Source organism: Octopus sinensis, linkage group LG24 (genome assembly GCF_006345805.1).
Source record: "Octopus sinensis linkage group LG24, ASM634580v1, whole genome shotgun sequence".
Lineage (NCBI taxonomy): Eukaryota > Metazoa > Mollusca > Cephalopoda > Octopoda > Octopodidae > Octopus > Octopus sinensis.
The window spans coordinates 18015481-18035746 of record NC_043020.1 but is presented as its reverse complement, the minus strand read 5'-3'; the positions used below and the strand labels follow the sequence as shown (position 1 = coordinate 18035746).

The 20266-nt window shown below is 37.7% G+C and overlaps 1 protein-coding gene across 1 annotated transcript in view; it reads left to right on the top strand.

The window, feature by feature from the left end:
- Positions 1-20266, top strand: part of LOC115223813 — a 201092-nt gene that overhangs the window by 164895 nt on the left and 15931 nt on the right. Inside the window, exons 18-28 of the mRNA XM_029794483.2 lie at positions 299-1459; positions 2359-2472; positions 3193-3491; positions 4468-4583; positions 5261-5349; positions 7808-7926; positions 9778-9919; positions 11975-12225; positions 15807-15864; positions 17682-17761; positions 19776-19842. Of these exons, the coding sequence (XP_029650343.2) occupies positions 299-1459; positions 2359-2472; positions 3193-3491; positions 4468-4583; positions 5261-5349; positions 7808-7926; positions 9778-9919; positions 11975-12225; positions 15807-15864; positions 17682-17761; positions 19776-19842 (2496 nt within the window). The remainder of the gene's footprint in view (positions 1-298; positions 1460-2358; positions 2473-3192; positions 3492-4467; positions 4584-5260; positions 5350-7807; positions 7927-9777; positions 9920-11974; positions 12226-15806; positions 15865-17681; positions 17762-19775; positions 19843-20266) is intronic.

The following is a 20266-nucleotide window of genomic DNA, read 5'->3' as shown; positions in this document are numbered from 1 at the left end:
TCATCCAAGGTGATGATGGTGGGGACAAACACAGACACACAAACATAAACACACACATACACACGCATATATATATATATATATATATATATACATATATACGACGGCCTTCTTTCAGTTACTGTCTACCAAATCCACTCTCAAGGCTTTGGTCAGCCCGAGGCTATAGTAGAAGACACTTGCCCAAGGTGCCACACAGTGGGACTGAACCTGGAACCATGTGGTTCATAAGCAAGCTATTTATCACACAGCCAACATCTACTAAATTTCTCATTCTACTGTTGTTTTATTTTTCCAGATAAAAGACTTGACCCCTTTTGCAAGCACCTTGGACAGCGATACACTGGACACATGGAGGTTTGTTTTGGCAGCCAACAACAAAACAATTCCCATCAATACTAACCTGAAAAGTCTTAATGAAATCGTTAATGATCCTCAAGTGTCCTGCCATCTTCCTGGCAGTGGCCAGCGAGTCTGGGTCCCCTGTCTGCCCCCACCGTCATACCAACAGGTCAAAAGTTCCCTCGTACCACCATCGCCCTCTCCTACGCCACCTCCATTATCATCGTCATTGTCATCCCAACAACCACAATCATCATCATCATCACAACCAGCACCACCTCCATCATCGTTATCACCGCAATCATCATCATCTTCATCTCAACCACCACCATCACCATTTTCATCACCCTCATCATCATATTCATCATCTTCATCTCAGAACAACAAACGAGCCACTCAGCAATTAAAAGTTAATTTAAAAACTGGGAAAGATAATCTACCAAAAAATATTGGTTCCACAGGCAAAAGTGGTGAAGAATGTTTCAAGAAGCTTACTGGTCGTTCTCCAAAACATCTGTCCACTTCTCCCCTGACAGTTTCACCCATTTCCAGTAACCTTAACAACATGAAGAAGAACGAAACATCTTTTGATGATTCGTTTTTTGGATCAGAGAGTTTTATGTGTGATAAACCCGCTCAAGAAATTGACCCAGAGGTAACATCATCAGCCCAACCCCAAGATCTCCCCAAGCAAGACATATTATCTGATAGTGAAATATTAGATTTGGAAGAAACCTTAGTTGAACCAAAGAGCCCAGTGTGGGCCGAAAGATCTGACCCGTCTGTGAAAAACCTCTCTCAGGACAAAAATCTGGCCCAGTCAAATTCGCAAGATGACCGTTCTAAAAGTGTTTCAGAAACAGAAAATATGCAAACACTTAATGTAGCTTTACCTGAAAATCTCCCCAGTACACGAATTGCCCCACAGTTCCATAGCACACCTGTTCATCGTATATCAGTCTCTAGTCCTCTGGCGTGTCCGACTCCAGTTTCCAAACCTCAGTTAACCGAGTCTGCCAATAAAAGTAGCGATAACTTACCTGCCAAAGCAACAAAAGGCCACACTCTGAGTTCTTCCCATAAGCTGAAGAGAAAGGCTATCAGTAACCAAATGAAGGTAATGAAGAATTTTGACTTTTCTAATTTATTTATTTATCATTATTTTTTTTTTGCTCGTTACTCAACTATGAAAGTAAGAAGTAGAAATCGTTTTACACTACCTATATACAATATATTTGTAAATCTCTAAGTCTTTCATCACTACTTTAAGTATTGTGGAGCCTACTCTATGCTGAGGAGATCTGATAAGACCAAAGCATAAGTGAAGTTGTCTCCCTTGCTTGCTAATATCGTTAAAATAATATTAGTCAATAAGAAAATGTCATCTTTTTGTCATCATATAAATATTTCTAATTAGATTTTTGATGTACACTAGATTAATTATGTTAATATACACACACACTGTAAAGGGGATAGCAAACAATCAGAGGGTTGTGAGGTCCCTTTAGTCTTGTTTCACCAAGGACTTCTCAACCTCTCATGTTATTGCAATGAGAAAATGCACCCAGTACACACTGTACTGTGATTGGTGATTGGAAATGCATCTAACCAAACCAAAGTGACAAGTATGAGCACTGGTTTGTGAGAGCATTAGCTCCAAGTAAGAAATTACTTGGATTGTGATGGCCCATTCAACAAATGCCAACATGGTAATCAGACAAATGGGGTGAGGGCTGTTGTGTGTGTGTGTTTGCACAGGTGGCTTCTGTACAGTTTTCCACCTCCCAAATTTCGGTCACTAAGCATTGGTCACATAAGGCTATAGTAGAATATACTTGCCCGAGATGCTACAGAATGGGATGGCAACTTACCCTGGCCCCCAAAATGGCTGGCCTTGTGTCAAGATTTGAAATCAATATTTAAATGAAAAACTGGCATGTCTAGGTTGGGGTTTTTTTTTTAATTTGTTTTTTAATGATTTAATTAATTTTAATGAAAGTTCTGATTTTATTTCAGCAATGGTCATTAAACTCCACCCTTACATCACAAATTGATATTGCTACGCCAAAGAATAGCTGTGGTTTCAAAGTCAGCCAGATCCAACACCAAGATACAAAATCCTCCCATAAGGTCAGTCTCTGCAGAAGAGTCATGGGGTGGGGGGTGGGGCTTAGTTCATTTCCTCAACCACAGTACTTATTTCTGATTGGTATTTATTTTAGATTTTTGTATTTGGTTTGCAAGATTCCAGATACTCATATGTTGAAACAGATTTTGTTGTATTTTGGGAGGGTCATTATGCCAGTAATGAACACCCACTCTGGTTTGATTTCATGTCTTTTTAGTATTGTTAGTCAACTTAAAGGTGGTGAGCTGGCAGAATTGTTACCATGTTGGACAAAATACTTGGTGGCATTTCTTCTGATTCTTTATGTTACTTGAGGTTGACTTTACCCTTCATCCTTTCCGGGCTGATAAAATAAGTACCAGTTGAGCACTAGGATTGATGAAATCAACTTACTCACTCCTATAATCACTGGCCTTGTGCCAAAATTTAAAACCATTATTATTCATCAACTATTTAATCATTTAACCAATTAACTAATCAATTGTTTGATTAATTACCCAGTCAATCAGTCCGTCAGCTAGATCATCAGAGCCCTTTTGTAGCCCTTTGCAATCTGTGATATGCCCTCTCTACACCAGGTCTATTTGTGTTCTAGTTTACATATACTGTATTTATAATTATAGGAAGACCTGGAGTAGAGAGGTTAGTACTCTTTTCCACTTCCATACCATACGCCTCGTCTCGTTAAATCATTATATTTTTTGTATTTTTTTCCCCCTCAGGTTCAACACATCTGTTTGATGAGTCTTGAATTACTTATGAGGACACGTGGAGACAGATGTCCAGATCCTCAGACAGATGATATACAAGCTGCTTTCTGTGCTTTCTCGCAAGATTCCAAACCCGGTGATATGGTGACAGTTGTTATTGTTGTTGATGGTGACCACCTGTCTTTGAGGGCTCCAAAAGGCTCAAACCGCAGTCGTACATTACATACTACAGCTCTACCTGAAGGGGTTGACATCATCCATGTGACAGATGAAACTGAGCTGATGCATAAAATGGAAAGTCTGGTTAAAAGGTTTGTAACCATAACTAAACTTTAACAAAATATTCCTATCTTGACCTTTTGACCTTTGACATTTCATGACCAGGGAAATGACCATGATCATCATTAGATGATCGATTGTGTTGTTGTTTAACCCCAGGTCAATCCTGATTGAGCAAACCTGTGATCATAGGTATTCCAGTATTAAACATATCATCTGTTTTTAACTTATCTAAGACCAAATTATCTAATGTATCTTCCTCTTTTTTCAAGATAATTGGGTGTGATCTGAGGGAGATTTGGCTGCTATTTCTAGTATGTTAATTAATCTCATTAAGGCTCCTCATTGGCTTGTGAAATAGCTACAATATATTCAATGGTGGAGGAACTGGATGTTAAGATAGCCGATCCATTGGCTTGGCTTGACCCCTTAACTTCCAGTAAAAGTCATAAAGGCACCATTGTAGCATACAGTACACCAGGCTTCTTTAATCTGTCACATCGAGCTCAGGTCCTTATTAATGATTTATCTGTGCATCCCTGTAGCTACCTCAGCCATCCTCTACAACTCATCTTTTAACTCGCATCCCTTCACTCTTCTGTCTATGGCACTAATCACTCTGACACTGCACAATATCATTCCCTTACACTCCATATTATCTCCCTGATGTTGCCCTTTATCACCTTTTCCTACTTGACCCACTGCTATTTCCTTCACTCCTCCCCCTACATGATTCTCTCCACCATGTACCTTATTATCACATATATAATTTATTTGTGCATTAAGGCTACCATTGGTTTCATGTTCTGTGTGATAGGCCTGATAATTGTTGAGGTCTTCCTCCGCATGAAACCAATGGTAGCCTTAATGCACAAATGAATTTTTATCCACTAATGGAGTGTTAAGCACTCATTCTCATTGTTTGATATTTACATAGAAGTGTGTGTGTAGGTATAAGATGAAAATGATCCTCAATCAAACTTGTTATTACTATTTTTATTATTGCAGTTGGGATCCTGATATGCTCATCGGTTATGAAGTCACCACCTTGTCATGGGGTTACTTACTACAGAGGGCTGCTTTCCTTAATATAGAACTGGCTACCAAAATTTCCAGAATTCCAAGTAATTATTCTTTTCAATGTTTAAATGTCTGGAATGATATATTGTTATTACGATTATAAATTTTCTGGTTTATTCATCATTTGCACACAATAATAGAGCAGGAAGGTCACACAACACAAAATTGAGAGCCTGCCAAAGTTAATAAGAGACTAAGATCCCTGCCACAACATATCAGTTGTGACTACTTGAAGAAGAAGTAGTAGTAGTAGTAGTAGTAGGTGGTGGTGGTGGTGCTGCTGTTGTTGTAATTTTCATCTCTTTTACTTGTTTCTGTCATTTGACTGTGGCCATGCTGGAGCACTGCCTTTAGTCGAGCAAATCGACCCCAAGACTTATTCTTTGTAAACCTAGTACTTATTCTATTGGTCTCTTTTGCCGAACTGCTAAGTTACATGGACGTAAACACACCAGCGTCGGTTGTCAAGCGATTGGGGGGACAAACACATAAACACACACATACATATATACAACGGGCTTCTTTCAGTTTCTGTCTTCCAAATCCACTCACAAGGCTTTGGTCGACCCGAGGCCATAGGAAAACATAGGAAAATTGTATAGAACTGAAGGTAATCGTAGGAATGTTGATATCCAATTGGTTAATCCTACTTGCTGTAATTTATGTATCACATCACTTGTCAGACTTCTATAGAAATTGTCTTGATCTCTCTCATTCCTAGATACAAAAGCTGTTCAGTTCCGTGAGGATTTCGACATCCAACTGCCTGGCCGGATAGTTCTTAATCTTTGGAAAATTCTACGTCACGAAGTAAGTACTAATAGTGTTATATGTTATATTCCTGTTTTTTTTTTCTGACTGCCAGATAAATGTAAGAAAAGATCTGTTTTACAATCAATCAATCAATGCAATTACAATTTTAGCATTCCTGACAAAGACCAATTTTGCCAGTCCACTGCTCTAAGCTGATATTTATCAACCAACAAAGGATGAAAGACAAAGTCGACTTCAGTGAGCAGCAGAACCTGAGTCTTGCCATTTCTTTAGTTTCCACCATGTTGCTGTTCCTTTTAAACTTGAGAAACATAATTGATCTGTAGATTATGGCAAATACAAAATACCAACTCCCTGACTGTCTTTAAAATGAGAGAATCATGTCTTTTTGTCTTTTTTATCTTTTACTTACTTAAAAGTGGTCATGCTGGAGCAACATCTTGAAGAACTTTTACTTGAATGGATCAACTCCAGTCCTTTTTTTTTTAAGCTTGGTACTTATTCTGTTGGTCTTTTTTTGCCAAACTTGTAAGTTACAGGGATGTAAACACACCAACACCAGTTGCCAAGCAGTGTGGGGGGGACAATCACAAATATAGAGAGAGACACACACACACACACACACACACCACACACACACACACACATACACACACACACACATATCATCGTCGTCATCATCATTTAACGTCTGCTTTCCATGCTAGCATGGGTTGGACGATTTGACTGAGGACTGGTGAACCAGATGGCTGCACCAGGCTCCAATCTGATCTGGCAGAGTTTCTACAACTGGATGCCCTTCCTAACGCCAACCACTCTGAGAGTGTAGTGGGTGCTTTTACGTGCCACTGGCACGAGGGCCAGTCGGGCGGAACTGGCATAGGCCATGCTCATCCACACGATGGGCTTCTTTCAGTTTCCATCTACCAAATTCACTCACAAGGCTTTGGTTGCGCAAAGTCATAGTAGAAGACATTTTCCCAAGGTGCCACACAGTGCGACTGAACCCAGAACCATGTGGTTGGAAAGCAAACTTTTTACCACATAGTCATGCCTGTGCCGATGTATGTTCTACACTAAAGATATCTTCTCTTCATCAATGTCTTACATTTACTTTACCATTTTGGTATTGGTTGGACGGTATTTCTGATGCTGTCTTTTACAACCAGATGGTCTTCCTGTTGTCAAATCTTTTACTTGCTTCTTATGACATGCAAGGGACATGGTGTGCCTGTCCTAAAACTGACACACATTTGCTGTACTCCACAATAAAGATATTCAATTCTTTTCCTTTTGAACGGCAGTTTTCAACACAATTTCTAGTTAACTAAACACTTTAAAACTTCATATACTGGTAGAATGTGTCAAAATAAAACATTTTTTTCTCTTGGCTTTCTTGAGAAAATTGTAATTTGTAAGTTTAACGTAGTTTAATTTTTCGAATTTTAACCAATCAATTGCCTCTACTGAGCTAAAATCATTTACAATTTTCTCAAGAAAGCCAAGAGAAAAAAATGTTTTATTTTGATACATTCTATCAGTATACGAAGTTTAAAAGTGTTTAGTTTAACTAGAAATTGTGTTGAAAACTGCCGTTCAAAAGGAAAAGATCCAGATATTCTGGTAATAACTAAAACTTTGACCAGTGACTACTATCTTTTACTGGCTTCACTCATAAGACTGCTGCCATTTTAGAGCACAGCCTTTAAGAATTTTTGGCCTAAAGAATCAACTCCAGTACATTTTCTTAAGCCTGATACTTATTCTATTGATTTCATTTGTTTGACTGCTAAGTTACAAAAAGTAAACAAACCAACACCAGTTGTCAAGCAGTGGTGGGAGACAATTGGACACACACACACACACCTATATGTGGTTCAGAAGCAAGCTTCTTACCACACAACTCCAACCTACATCTGTACCATAGGTTTACTGAAACAGTGGTTAGTCTAAGGTCGATCTAATAACAGCAACATCCTGGAAAAATTTATCTATATCTATATAACAGTCCTTGGACGAAAATTGTATGCACATTTTGCTTTGACGGTTAATGGGACCAAACCAAGGCTAGGATCGAGCTGAAAATTGGTAGGGATACAAAATGTGTGATGTGGATGAGACCCGCGATGGTTAAAATTTGCAAGTTATAAAGTTGTGGTTGCTAAGGCAAAAAGAGTGATTTTTTATCGATTCAAGGGGATATTTCGAAATATGATGAAGGGGCGATAACAATAAAATGCTTAATACTTGATCCGTTCCTAGGTTAATCGGAAACAGATTGCCATGCTACACATAAACCTTCTCGGTAGTTCAATTATTTGGTGAAAAAAATACCACGAAAGCAAGTTAAACCGTCCAGAGGACAGATGGGTTTGCTAGTTTTCAAATATTAACGATGAAGTTTTTTTTTCTTTTGCAATTTAAGTAATTTACATAACCTTCACTACTTTGTTTTTCTATATATAATTTCAAAATAATTTCTTACATTTGACAGGTCACCCTGAATATTTACACATTTGAGAATGCATATTTTCATGTGTTGCACCAACGGACACCACACTACTCAAACAAATCCTTGACAACCTGGTTCAATCACCAGACAGATTTACATAGGTTTGTCTTTGTCTTCATTTCATTTTCTTTTGGTTAAATTCAGCCACAGAACACCACACTTATCTTTTACTTGTTTCAGTCATTAGACTGTGGCCATGCTTGGGCACCGCCTTGAAGGATCTTAATTCAAGTGACTCAACCTCAGTACTATTTTTTAAGCCTGGTATTTATTCTATCAGTCTCTAGTACTGAACTACTAAGTCACAGGGACATAAGCACACAAACACCAGTTGCCAAGCAGTGGTAGGGGACAAACCCAGGCACAAAGACACATACATGTAGACATGTATATATATGATGGGCTTCTTTCAGTTTCCATCTGCCAAATCCACTCACAAGGCTTTGGTCAGCCCAAGTTAATAGTAGAAAATATTTGTCCAAGGTGCCATGTAGTTGGACTGAATCCAGAACCATGTGGTTACACTTTTACTCTTTTACTTGTTTCAGTCATTTGACTGCAGCCATGCTGGAGCACCGCCTTTCGTCGACCAAATCGACCCCAGGACTTATTCTTTGTAAGCCTAGTACTTATTCTATCAGTCTCTTTTTGCCGAACCGCTAAGTTATGGGGATGTAAACACCAGCATCAGTTGTCAAGCGATGTTGGTTGTGGTTGTCTAAAAATACTCTATCACAGAAATATATGTTAACTCAGTATTCACTATTCAACTACGGACTGTTAAACCAACACACATTGAACTAACACAGTAAACGAACATCCCCGACAGTTCACTCAGCTCTTCTTTATTGTAAGGGGTTAGTCCACCTTCAGTCAGGTGAGGGTGTTCAGGATTACCTCATAACACAGGGTCAATTCATTCATCTAACATTCCTCAAGGCAGTGCCCCAGCATGGCCACAGTCTAATGACTGAAACAAGTAAAGGATAGAAGATAAAGATAACAATAATAATGATGATACAGTTCTATATTTAAGAGATGAAGAATTATGTACATTATTTACATTTGATGGATATTTGTCCTCATCTTGTTTGTTGTTAACATAACGTTTCGGCTGATATACCCTCCAGCCTTCTTCAGGTGTCTTGGGGAAATTTTGAACCTGGGTTCTCATTCCTAAGGTATTTTTCGATGTTGTTATTATTATTGTTATTATTATTATTATTATTATCATTAATGAGTGAGAGAGCAGTGCATGCCATCAAAGTGACACTGGGGTAAAATATATGAAGCTCAGTATACCCATCATGACTACCCATGTGATAAGGGTACACTAGGCACATGCATCACAACCATATATGCGTGACATGGTGATCTCATATCAAGATAAACAGCACATGACCTTGCAGGTGGGGCCTAGTTAGAATTTTCTTCTAGTCGAGTAACCCATCCTGCTCAAAAGGTTCCTGAATAAGGGTTGTTTAAGGATGTAGAACGAAACACCAATGTTTCCAGAGGGGAATTATTCAAACCCCAAAGAATCCTTCTCAACACATGGCTATGATGCTCCCCGACTACTTCTGCTCGTGATCAGAGATGCACATATCGTCAGCCACTAAGGGACATGTTTGACTGGTTACGGTCAAACAACTGACAAGCAAATCTGTGGTATTGAGCAGAATATTTGCTGTAGCCAATCTTTTATACCAAGACAAAATTATTATCATTATTATTATTATTATTATTATTCAGGTGACTGCCTGGAATCGAACTCGGAATCTTGGGGTTAGTAGCCCGCGCTCTTAACCACTACGCCATATGATGATCATTTAAACTTGTATTGATAACAGTTTATGTTCTTATCTTTTCCACATAGATTCGTTAAATTCATTAATGTAATTTGGTTTGTTTGACCATGTTTTTTTTCTCTTTTTTTAATTATTTGTCAACAGATGGCGAGTATTGAATTACTACATCATCAGATCAAAAGGAAATATTTCCCTTATTGAAAGTCTGGACCTGATCAGCAAAACCAGTGAGATGGCCCGTGTATTTGGCATCGAGTTCTACCATGTTCTGTCAAGAGGTTCTCAGGTAAGAAACAACTCGATTTCAGATCTTTCCATTGACTTTAACTACAAAGTAACTCACTCCCAGATGGGTGCAATTGGTTCTGTTGATGATAACTCTAAACATCTACAGAAAAAAAAACAGGAACTGCAACAGAGGGAACTTCACTGAAAACCACTTTGAGGATACTAGCCATCATTGCCACCATCATCAATCCTTGTCTTTGCTTGACTAGGTGCCTGCATGGCTGTGTGGTAAGAAGTTTGCTTCCCAACCACATAGTCTTGGGTTCATTCCCAGCGTGTGGCACCTTGGGCATCTGTCTTCAAGTGGATTTAGTAGACGGAAACTGAAAGAAGCATATCACATATATATATATTTATATATATATATATATATATACACACATACGTATCTGTGTGTGTGTTTGTGTTTATCCCATACTACCGCTTGATAACAGGTGTTGGTTTGTTTATGTCCTCATAACTTAGTGGTAGGGCAAAAGAGACTGATAGAATAAGTACCAACCTTTAAAACAAATAAGTACTTGAGCTGATTCAGTTGACTAAAATTCTTCAAGGCAGTACTCCAGCATGGCCACAATCTAACGACTGAAACAAGTAAAAGATAATAGATATCTGCTTTCTCCATGCTGTGCCAAAAGAGACGCTGGTGTCGTGATTAACCAGTGAGCTTGTTAATATATATATATATATAATACTGAAGGTTAATATTTATCCCCACTTAAACATGATTGTTCTGTTAGTATGAACTGTACTGTGGTAGTTACCATGAGAGAAACTCCCATACTGGTAATTGTGACACCAGCACCGGTTCTGGCACTGTTTTTTTTTTATATATTGCTGGTGGGGAGATGAGTTGTTGCTCTTTCTAGTGGTACAGTGTCCATCATTGACAAGACCAAGGAAGGTTGAAACCATGTGATCTGGTAGTCTCAGTACTGAAGATGGCAAAGATTTATTTCCTCACTAGTGATATAAACAAGTGTATTTTGCACCATAAAAGCCTATATGTGAGTTTCTTTCATGGTATTCACCACAGTATAGTTTGTTCTAACAGAACATCCAGGTTTAAGTGAGGATAAATATTACCTCTTGGTATTAACACTGCCACTGTTGCTAATATATACTCTAATAATTCTATCAATCCAAAATATGATCATTCCTCATCAGATACTTAGACAAAAGAACTCATCATATTTTGATGTTTGTTACCAGGCATGGCTGTGTGGTAAGAAGTTTTCTTCCCAAGGCAGCGAGCTGGCAGAAACGTTAGCATGCTGGGCAAAATGCTTAGCGGTATTTCGTCTGCCGCTACATTCTGAGTTCAAATTCTGCCGAGGTCGACTTTGCCTTTCACCCTTTTGGGGTCGATTAAATAAGTACCAGTTATGCATTGGGGTCGATATAATATTTGTCTCTCCTTGTTTGTCCCCTCTATCTTTAGCCCCTTGTGGGCAGTAAAGTAATAGGTATTTCTTCTGCCGCTACGTTCTGAGTTCAAATTCTGTCATGGTCAACTTTGCCTTTCACTCTTTTGGCGTTGATTAAATAAGTACCAGTTATGCACTGGAGTCGATACAATCAACTTAATCCCTTTGTTTGTCCCGTCTGTGTGTAGCCCTTTATGGGCAGTAAAGAAATAAGATGTTTGCTTCCCAACCACATGCTTCTAAGTGCAGTCCCACTGTGTGGAACCTTAGGCAAGTGTCTTCCTTGGGTTGACCAAAGCCTTGTGAGTGGTTTTGGTAGATGGAAACTGAAAGAAGCCTATTGTATATGTATGTGTGTGTATCTGTGTTTGTCCTCCACCACCACTTGACAACTGGTGTTGGTGTGTTTATGTCCACATAACTTAGTAATTCGGCATAAGAGATCAACTGAATAAGTCCCTGGCTTATAAAAAAATCACTGGGGTCAATTCATTGACTAAACAAATTCTTCAGGGTCGTGTCCCAATCTAATGACTGAAACAAGTAAAAGATTTACTGAAACCCTTTTAAGTTTGTATTTGTTATTGTTGATTTTATTTTTCTTTGAATCTGTTTTTTTTTTTCAGTACCGAGTTGAATCAATGATGTTAAGAATTGCCAAACCTCTCAATTTCGTGGCCGTATCTCCAAGCGTACATCAACGGAGTAAGATGCAAGCACCTGAGTGTATTCCACTTAATCTTGAACCACTTTCCAATTTCTACAGTGATCCTGTAGCAGTTTTAGATTTTCAATCTCTCTACCCTTCCATCATGATTGCTTATAATTACTGTTTCTCAACTTGTCTTGGCCGACTTGATCATTTGGCTACAGCTCAGTAAGTACCTCCGTCTTTATGAAACTCTGAGATGTTCTTTACCTCATTCATCTAAACTAATGCTTCTCAACCATTTTTTTACCTATGAACCCCTTTGACCCCTATTTTACTTGGGTGGACCCTCATAGCCATTCCATCATCATCATTGTTTAACGTCCGCTTTCCATGCTAGCATGGGTTGGATGATTTGACTGAGGACTGGCAAACCAGATGGCTGCACCAGGCTCCAATCTGATCTGGCAGAGTTTCTACAACTGGATGCCCTTCCTAATGTCAACCACTCCGAGAGTGTAGTGGGTGCTTTTACATGCCACCAGCATGAGGTACTAGTGGTACTGGCAATGGCCACACTCAAATGTTGCTTTTTACGTTCCACCTGCACAGGAGCCAGTCCATCCACACTGGCAACGACCTCGCTCAAATGTTTTTTCATGTGCCACCAGCACAAGTGCCAGTAAGGCGACGTAGGTAACAATCACGCTCGAATGGTGCTTTTTACGTGCCACTAGCACAGAAGCCTGTTTGTTACTCTGGCAACGATTACACTGGGATGGTGCTCTTAGTGCTCCACTAGCACGGATGCCAGTCATCGAATTTGATTTCAATTTCGATTCCTTGTTTAAAAATCCCATTATATTTTTATAATTAAATATTATTAAGAATTGTATTAAAAAATTGTTAAAATATTTTGTGCATTGTAGAAGTATAAACAATTTTATTGCACATAAACTTCAACAACAAAATCTGGTTGAGAACTGCTGATCTTACCCAAGAGTTCTCAACCATTTTTTACCTATGGACCCTTTTGATTACAATTTTATTCTGATGAACGTCCATAGCCATTCAATCTTTAACCCCTTAATGGATCAATTATTTTGACATGGCGTTTCATTTCACAGCATATTTTTTTATTTCCTGTTTTAATTATTTACACTGTGTTAATTACAAAAAAAAGTTTTTTATTATAGAAATTAAAATGTACTTTTACTCATTTGGATTTAAACAAGTTAATTCGGACATTGAAAAAATACATATAACTTAACTGTCTTTATAATAATAATAATAATAATAATAAAACATTGTGTACAGTGCTCAGGTGCACTACAACTCATCTAAAGTGTATGTATAGTACATAGGGTAATGTACAAGCATCAGGAAAAGAACAGTGCATGAGTCATGACATACACATATGTGTATGAGTATGGAAGGGGGACAATCAGGTGTATTTTCGGCGGATTTTGGAAAGCATGAGGGCCTTAAATGATGCAGTGTCATGGCAGTCAACAACTGATGCAGGCAGTTTGTTTGCTTTTGAATCAAAGGAAAATGTTTAAAAAATGAGATAGACAGTTTATTTAGAATGATAATTTTTAAAACAAGGAGTTACACACAAAGTTATCTTGCAGACATCACACATGTATCTGCTTTCTCTTCGAATCGGACGAGCAATTGATTTCGTGCCATGCACGTGCATCTATCTGATTATCTTCTTTGTCATCTTCTGAAAAATTGTCAGAGTCTGAACTACACGTGTCTAATTCATCCCCAGAACTTTCCAGATCATGAAATGAAAAATCGCTTTCGTGATCGCTGAATATATCTAAATCATCATCGATTTTGAGAAAAAAGATGTGTAAATAATTCTCTTATTTGTATAAATAACAGAGAATCAAAACGAGACGGTTCTAAAATAACATCAACCTTCTTCAGAATCTGAGAATGCACTGAAGTAAAAGTTCAAAACTCAGAAGCATAAATTCTTTGAAATGGCGCCAGAATATGTGCTGCCAGGCGTACGACAACGCAAGTAAATTTGTGATTGCTCAAAAATGAAATGACACAAAACAAATAAACTCGTTTGAGTGCTAAAATTAAAAGTTAATTTTGACCGAGTATACTCATCTGGTTCTAAAAAGATACATTTGCAACACACGAGTAAACTCAGAATAATCCATTAAGGGGTTAAAAGCTAGTTTTATAGATACTTCTTTCAAAATTCCTATCTTGTATATGACTGGTTTAAATGCTAAAGGGTTAATTGTACATTCAGTTATGTGAAGGTGTGTGGCTTAGTGGTTAGGGGTATTCACTCATGATCATAAGGTCACAAGTTCAATTCCCAGCGGCACGTTTTGTCCTTGAGCAAGACACTTTATTTTCACGTTGCTCCAGTCCACTCAGCTGGCAAAAATGTGTAGTACATGTATTTCAAAGGGTCAGCCTTGTCACACTCTGTGTCACATGGAATCTCCCTGAGAACTAATGTGAAGGGTACACGTGTCTGTGGAGTGCTCAGCCACTTGCACATTAATTTTACAAGCAGAGTGTTCTGTTGATCGGATCAACTGGAACCCTCGTCATCGTAAGCAATGGAGTGCTAGTGCTATCCCATATTCAGTTACATATATCTTTCAATTGAGAGATGAAAGGGAAAAAAAATATTGTTGTTAATTACTGCAATGATCTTGATGAGTAAGATAATCCTTCAAAAACTCTTGGGTCCATGGAAGAAAATTCATTTATATAAAAACATCCTTTTGTATCGAAAAGTTTGAGAACCAGTAGTTTAGTATGTTGTCATTGTTTAGTGAAGGCGCATGGCTCAGTGATTAAAGTGTCAGGCTCACAATCATGAAGTACTGAATTCAATTCCCGGACCGGGCTGTGCATTTTGTTCTTGAGCAAGACATTTTATTTTTTCACACTCAGCTGTAGAAATGAGTTGCAACGTCACTGGTGCCGAACTGTATCAGCCTTTGCCTTTCCCATGGATAATATCAGTGGCATGGAAAGGGAAAACTGATATGCATGGGTGACTGCTGATCTTCCATAAACAACCTTCCCTGGACTTGTACCTTGGAGGGTAAGTTTCTAGGTGCAATCCTATGGTCATTCATGACTGAAGGGAGTCCTCCTCTTCATTGTTTAGCCCCAGTGTGACACATACAGACTTATGAAGAAAAGCATTACATCCATGACAACCCCATCTTTGTAGAAGTTTCATATCACTACATTATCTAATGTGTCTTTTTCTTTTTTTTAAGATAGTACAGTGTGATTTGAGAGGATGATTTAGCTGCCATTTCTAGCAAGTTGATCTATTTGTTTTATTCTATGGAATAACTGATTAAGGTGCTAGAACTTCTAATTAAACATAGGCTCAAGGCCACAAAATTTAGGGGGCAAGAAGGGTCATTGAATTACTTAATCCTAGTACTTAGGGGCTGCTTAATTTCATTAACTGACTCAAAGTTGACAACAGTAGAATTTGAACTCAGAACCTAAAGGGATATTTTGTTTGGTATTTTACTGGTTTTGCTCCTTCACAACCTGTAATTATATGTTAGTCAAGGTGGAAGTTATTACCCATTTTGGCTTGGAAACAGAGAAATGGTAAAACATGCACCAAACATGGTACTAACAAGAAAAACAAAACATTTGCAGCACACACACACGTAATTCTAGACTCCCCAGACACATCTTAAATAACAACACCACCACCACCACCAACAACAACAATAACAACAACATAATGTTTATTGTTGCTAAGTAATATGTATTATTATGATTTAATCTTTCAGTGAAGGTCCCATTAAATTTGGTTGTACTCATTTAAATATTCCGCCAGATGTAATCAAGGTAGGTTTTTTTATCTTTCTTCCTATTTTTATACTTTTTACATTTCAAAATCTTTTTTTTTAAATTTTCAATATTCATCTCTTTGATAGGTCTTTTTGATTTTTTAACTTTTTTTGGGTGCTGTTACAACATTCAAATTGGATGGATACACACATATTCATATTCATAGGGTGCGATGGGTAAATTGTCACCATTTTATGCTTTTCATTTCACACATGCTCATTGTTTGTTTTTTATTTTGTCGACTACACAGTATAGTTGGGCACTGTCTGTGAGAAAAACAGCACTATGACGCAATTCACTCTGCCAGAAATTTAGAAATGACATCTTGTACTGTTTGGTATTCATGCTGGAAGCTCCAATATGATCATTTCAGAGTGTTTGAGTGTCAATCTGAGGACATATACCAAAATTGATAAAAATCAAACATCCAGTCAATATCATGGTGTTTGGAGCGATCATTGGTGATGGCAACATTATGCTTCCATTCATCTTCCCACACGGACTCAGACTCAACACAGAGGCCTACATCAAGTGCCTGGAGGAGGTAGTGCCACCCTGTGTCAAGAAGATGGTTGCTGGATGACCCTATGTCTCGCAACAGGACTCTGTACTATGCCACACCAGCAGAAGAACCCAGTTATGACTGTCAGACTGTTTCTGTGACCACATCACCCATAACATCTGGCCACCTAACTTTCCACACTGCAACCCCCTTGATTATTATGTTTGGAACGCATTTGAGCGAGTGACCAACAAAACTCTTTGTAACACCAAAGATGAACTGAAGGCAAGGATTATGGCAGCATTCACCAACTTAAACAGGGAGACCGTCCAGAAGAGTTGCAGGAGCATCTGAAGTCATCTGGAGGCTGTGGTTGAAGCCAATGGTGATTTTATTGAATAAATTTACTCTTTAGTATTTCACAACATTTTTATGTAATTTTGGTAAATATATCTGTTAAAATGAGATGTCAGTGTTATTTTCATTTTTGCATAATTTAGACAACAGTTTTTTTCACCAGACCCTGTATACACATACACACATTCATACATGTGAGAGCATTGTAGTTCGCTTGAAGCATTGTAGTCTAGAAGTAGTGAATGAAAGGAAAGGGAAATCAGGAAAGCTTCTCACAATGCAGAAAGTTTTACAAAAGAAACTTTATATTTCAGACAGAAAGGCCTATCTTCAGAAGAAAGCAGTCCAAGAAATGTGTATTTACTTCAATCTTGTGATTTCATATTTAATTGCTCAGTGTTTGGGTTATTTCCCTTCTCTTCCATTTTCTAATTCATACACACAGGGTACTGTTGTGTCTCGGGTAATTTTAGATCTAATGTAGGTAGCCCATCTCTCTCCAGCTCTGAAAACAGTTTGAGAAAGAGAGACAGACAAGGCATACAAAAAGAAAGTGAGGGGAGTGGGGGGGGGATCCAAATTAGTACTGGACTGCTACTTTGATTGATTGACCCCCCCAAAAGTATAAGAGGCAAAGTCGACTTTGGCAGAATGCAGAGAGATGGAACAATTATTGCAAAGCAATATATCTGATACTCTACCGACTCCTCTGTGTATGAGTGTGTGTGTGCATTAATGTATAGCTGGGTGGTGTTTTCTCAAACATTCTGTATTGCTAAGCATCTTGGCCTTTTCTCATCTCTTCCTTAAATCTCATTATCCTTACCACTTAATCCCGTATCTTCCTGGCTCAGCCTCATTCTCAGATTCCATTTACCATAATAATATTTTCAGTTATTTCTTTTTCTTAAAAAAAATTCTTTTTTTTTTTTTTTTTTTTTTTTTTTCAATTTAGAAACTGGAAAAAGATGTGACAATTTCTCCTAATGGCATCGTATTTGTTAAAGAACACATTCGCAAAGGAATAATTTCAAGGTATTTATAAATAGTTTCTTTAATTTCTTCAAATTAATTATCATTTAAATAAATTTCTGAAAACCCTGGAACATGTGTGTGCATGCATGTATGTTTGTTTGTTTCTATGCGTTTGTGTTTGTATATATGAGTGTGTGTATACTTGCATGAATGTATATTTTTTTCTTTTATCTTTTACTGGTTTCAGTCATTAGAGTACGGCCCTCTCTTCATGCAATAGATTGAGTTCATTGAAGGGCCTTGAAATAAATACTTTAGAGTTGTCCAGTTCTTTTCTGTCTTTTTTTTTTGTTTTTAACATTTTGACCTTATTTTTTTACTGTTGTAATATAAAGACTTCAGGTTAACCATTTGGCCTTAGAATATTATAGAATTTGTTATTGTTGGTGGTATGGTAATGTCGTTTTTCTGAACTCACTGCATTTATTTGGATGCAGTTGGATTGCTTTGTAATCACAAAATAGCCAGTTCTTAATCACATTGTGTAGAATTCTGGTCAGGTGTCTTTAACTGTTTCTTGGTCAACCCAAGCTTTATAAGTGAAATTCTATTGACAGAAACTATATGGAATCCTGTAGAATAGATTGCACTTATAATTTAAAAGTTCACTCTTACCACATAATGTGCCAAGCTTAAGAATTGAAACAAGGACAGGTGTGTCTCTGAGTGCTCAGCTGTTCATTGAGCTGATAGTTCAGTTGATCAAACTACTGAATATTCAGTGTTGCAATAGAGATCCAAGAACTTATCAACTTCTCTGGTGTTAGTGCCACAATAAAGTGCCTCCTGTACACTCTATAAAGGATTGGGTGGAGAGGACCATTTTTGGTCTTGTCAAGGACATGACAACTCCTCCAGTGCTGGTGTTATTATATAATGTACCCTGTACACTCTGTAGAGTGGTTTGCAATAAGAAGTACATCCACTGAAGAAACCAAGCCAAGATTAACACAAACGCCAGTTCATGAGAGGAGGGGCTTCCAATAAGAAATAGTTTGGATCATGGCAATTCATCCAGTCCATATCACCATTTGAAAGTGAATATAAAACGATGGTCATTTGCTTTTTTGTGCTGACATTCAAAGACTTAGCACCAACTGATTTGAAATGGAGGAAGAAACCTTTATGCACAGACTTCCTGCAGGATTTAGTGAATATGATTTATCTTTGTTATTTAAAGTTGATATTTTAAAAGCAAAAGTTTATCATCTTATAATTGGGAGAGGATTAGTTTTCAAAAAGTTTTTTTTAAGTGTTGTGTTGCTGGAAGAACAGAAAAATTGTTATTTATATCATAAAACAAAATATTTTAACCCTTTAACATTCAAACAAGTCATATCCAGTCCAAATATTCTACCTGGTTTATGTCGAAACCAGCCTAGATCAAGCCTCTCTCACCTACCTTTCTAAAAGTAAACAACCACATCAATGAAATCTTAAAGCTGTTAGATAATTATTGCATGATTAATTCAAAGCAATGTGAATGAATAAGCATTACATTTGACAGAGTAATCTGAGTGCTGAAGGATTAAATAAGGGGTGGGGAGATTTGATTCTCAGACAATAATGTTCTATTATTGCTTTGTTCCTTGTTTCAGTCACTTGACTGTGGCCATGCTGGAGCACCACCTTAAAGGGATTTTAGTTGTAGAAATCAACCCCAAGGTTTATTCTTTGTAAGCCTAGTACTTATTCTATTGGTCTCTTCTGCCAAACTGCTAAGTTATGGGGTTGTAAACACTGGTTGTCAAACAATGGTTGGGGGACAAACAGAGACCCAAAAACACACACATATAAATATATACATATACAGACATATATATCTACGACGGGCTTCTGTCACCCAAATCCACTCACAAGGTTTTGGTCAGCCTGAGACTATAGTAGACGATACTTGACCAAGGTGCCACGTAGTGGGACTGAACCGAGAACCATGTGGTTGGGAAGCAAGCTTCTTACCACACAACCACGCCTGCACCTATATAATACATATTTTTCTTTGTGGTTTTTCTAGCATGGTAGAAGAAATTTTGAATACTCGTTTGATGGTCAAAAAATCAATGAAGAATTGTGATGACAAAGTAAGTTATCATTGTTCAGTTGCTTCTTTCATTTGAAAAAATTTTTTTAAATATTCTTTATATCATAAAATCATTTTCTGTGTAAATCATTTGACAACTGGATTCATACTCATGACTTGTTTTCTACAGTATTGAAGTGGAATTGGCCACAGCAAGACTCCAAGCCTCCTACTTGTCTGTCATTTTCCACTGGTACCAAATATACATACATACACCACATGTACATATACAACAGAGAAGAAATCAGGTTGCCTTACAGTCTCCCTCATTATCATCATCTTTCAACAGCCATCTTCCATGCTTATTTCTTTACTACCCACAAGGGGCTAAACACAGAAGGGACAAACAAGGACAGACAAACGGATTAAGTCGATTACATTGAATCCAGTGCATAACTGGTACTTAATTTATCAACCCCGGAAGG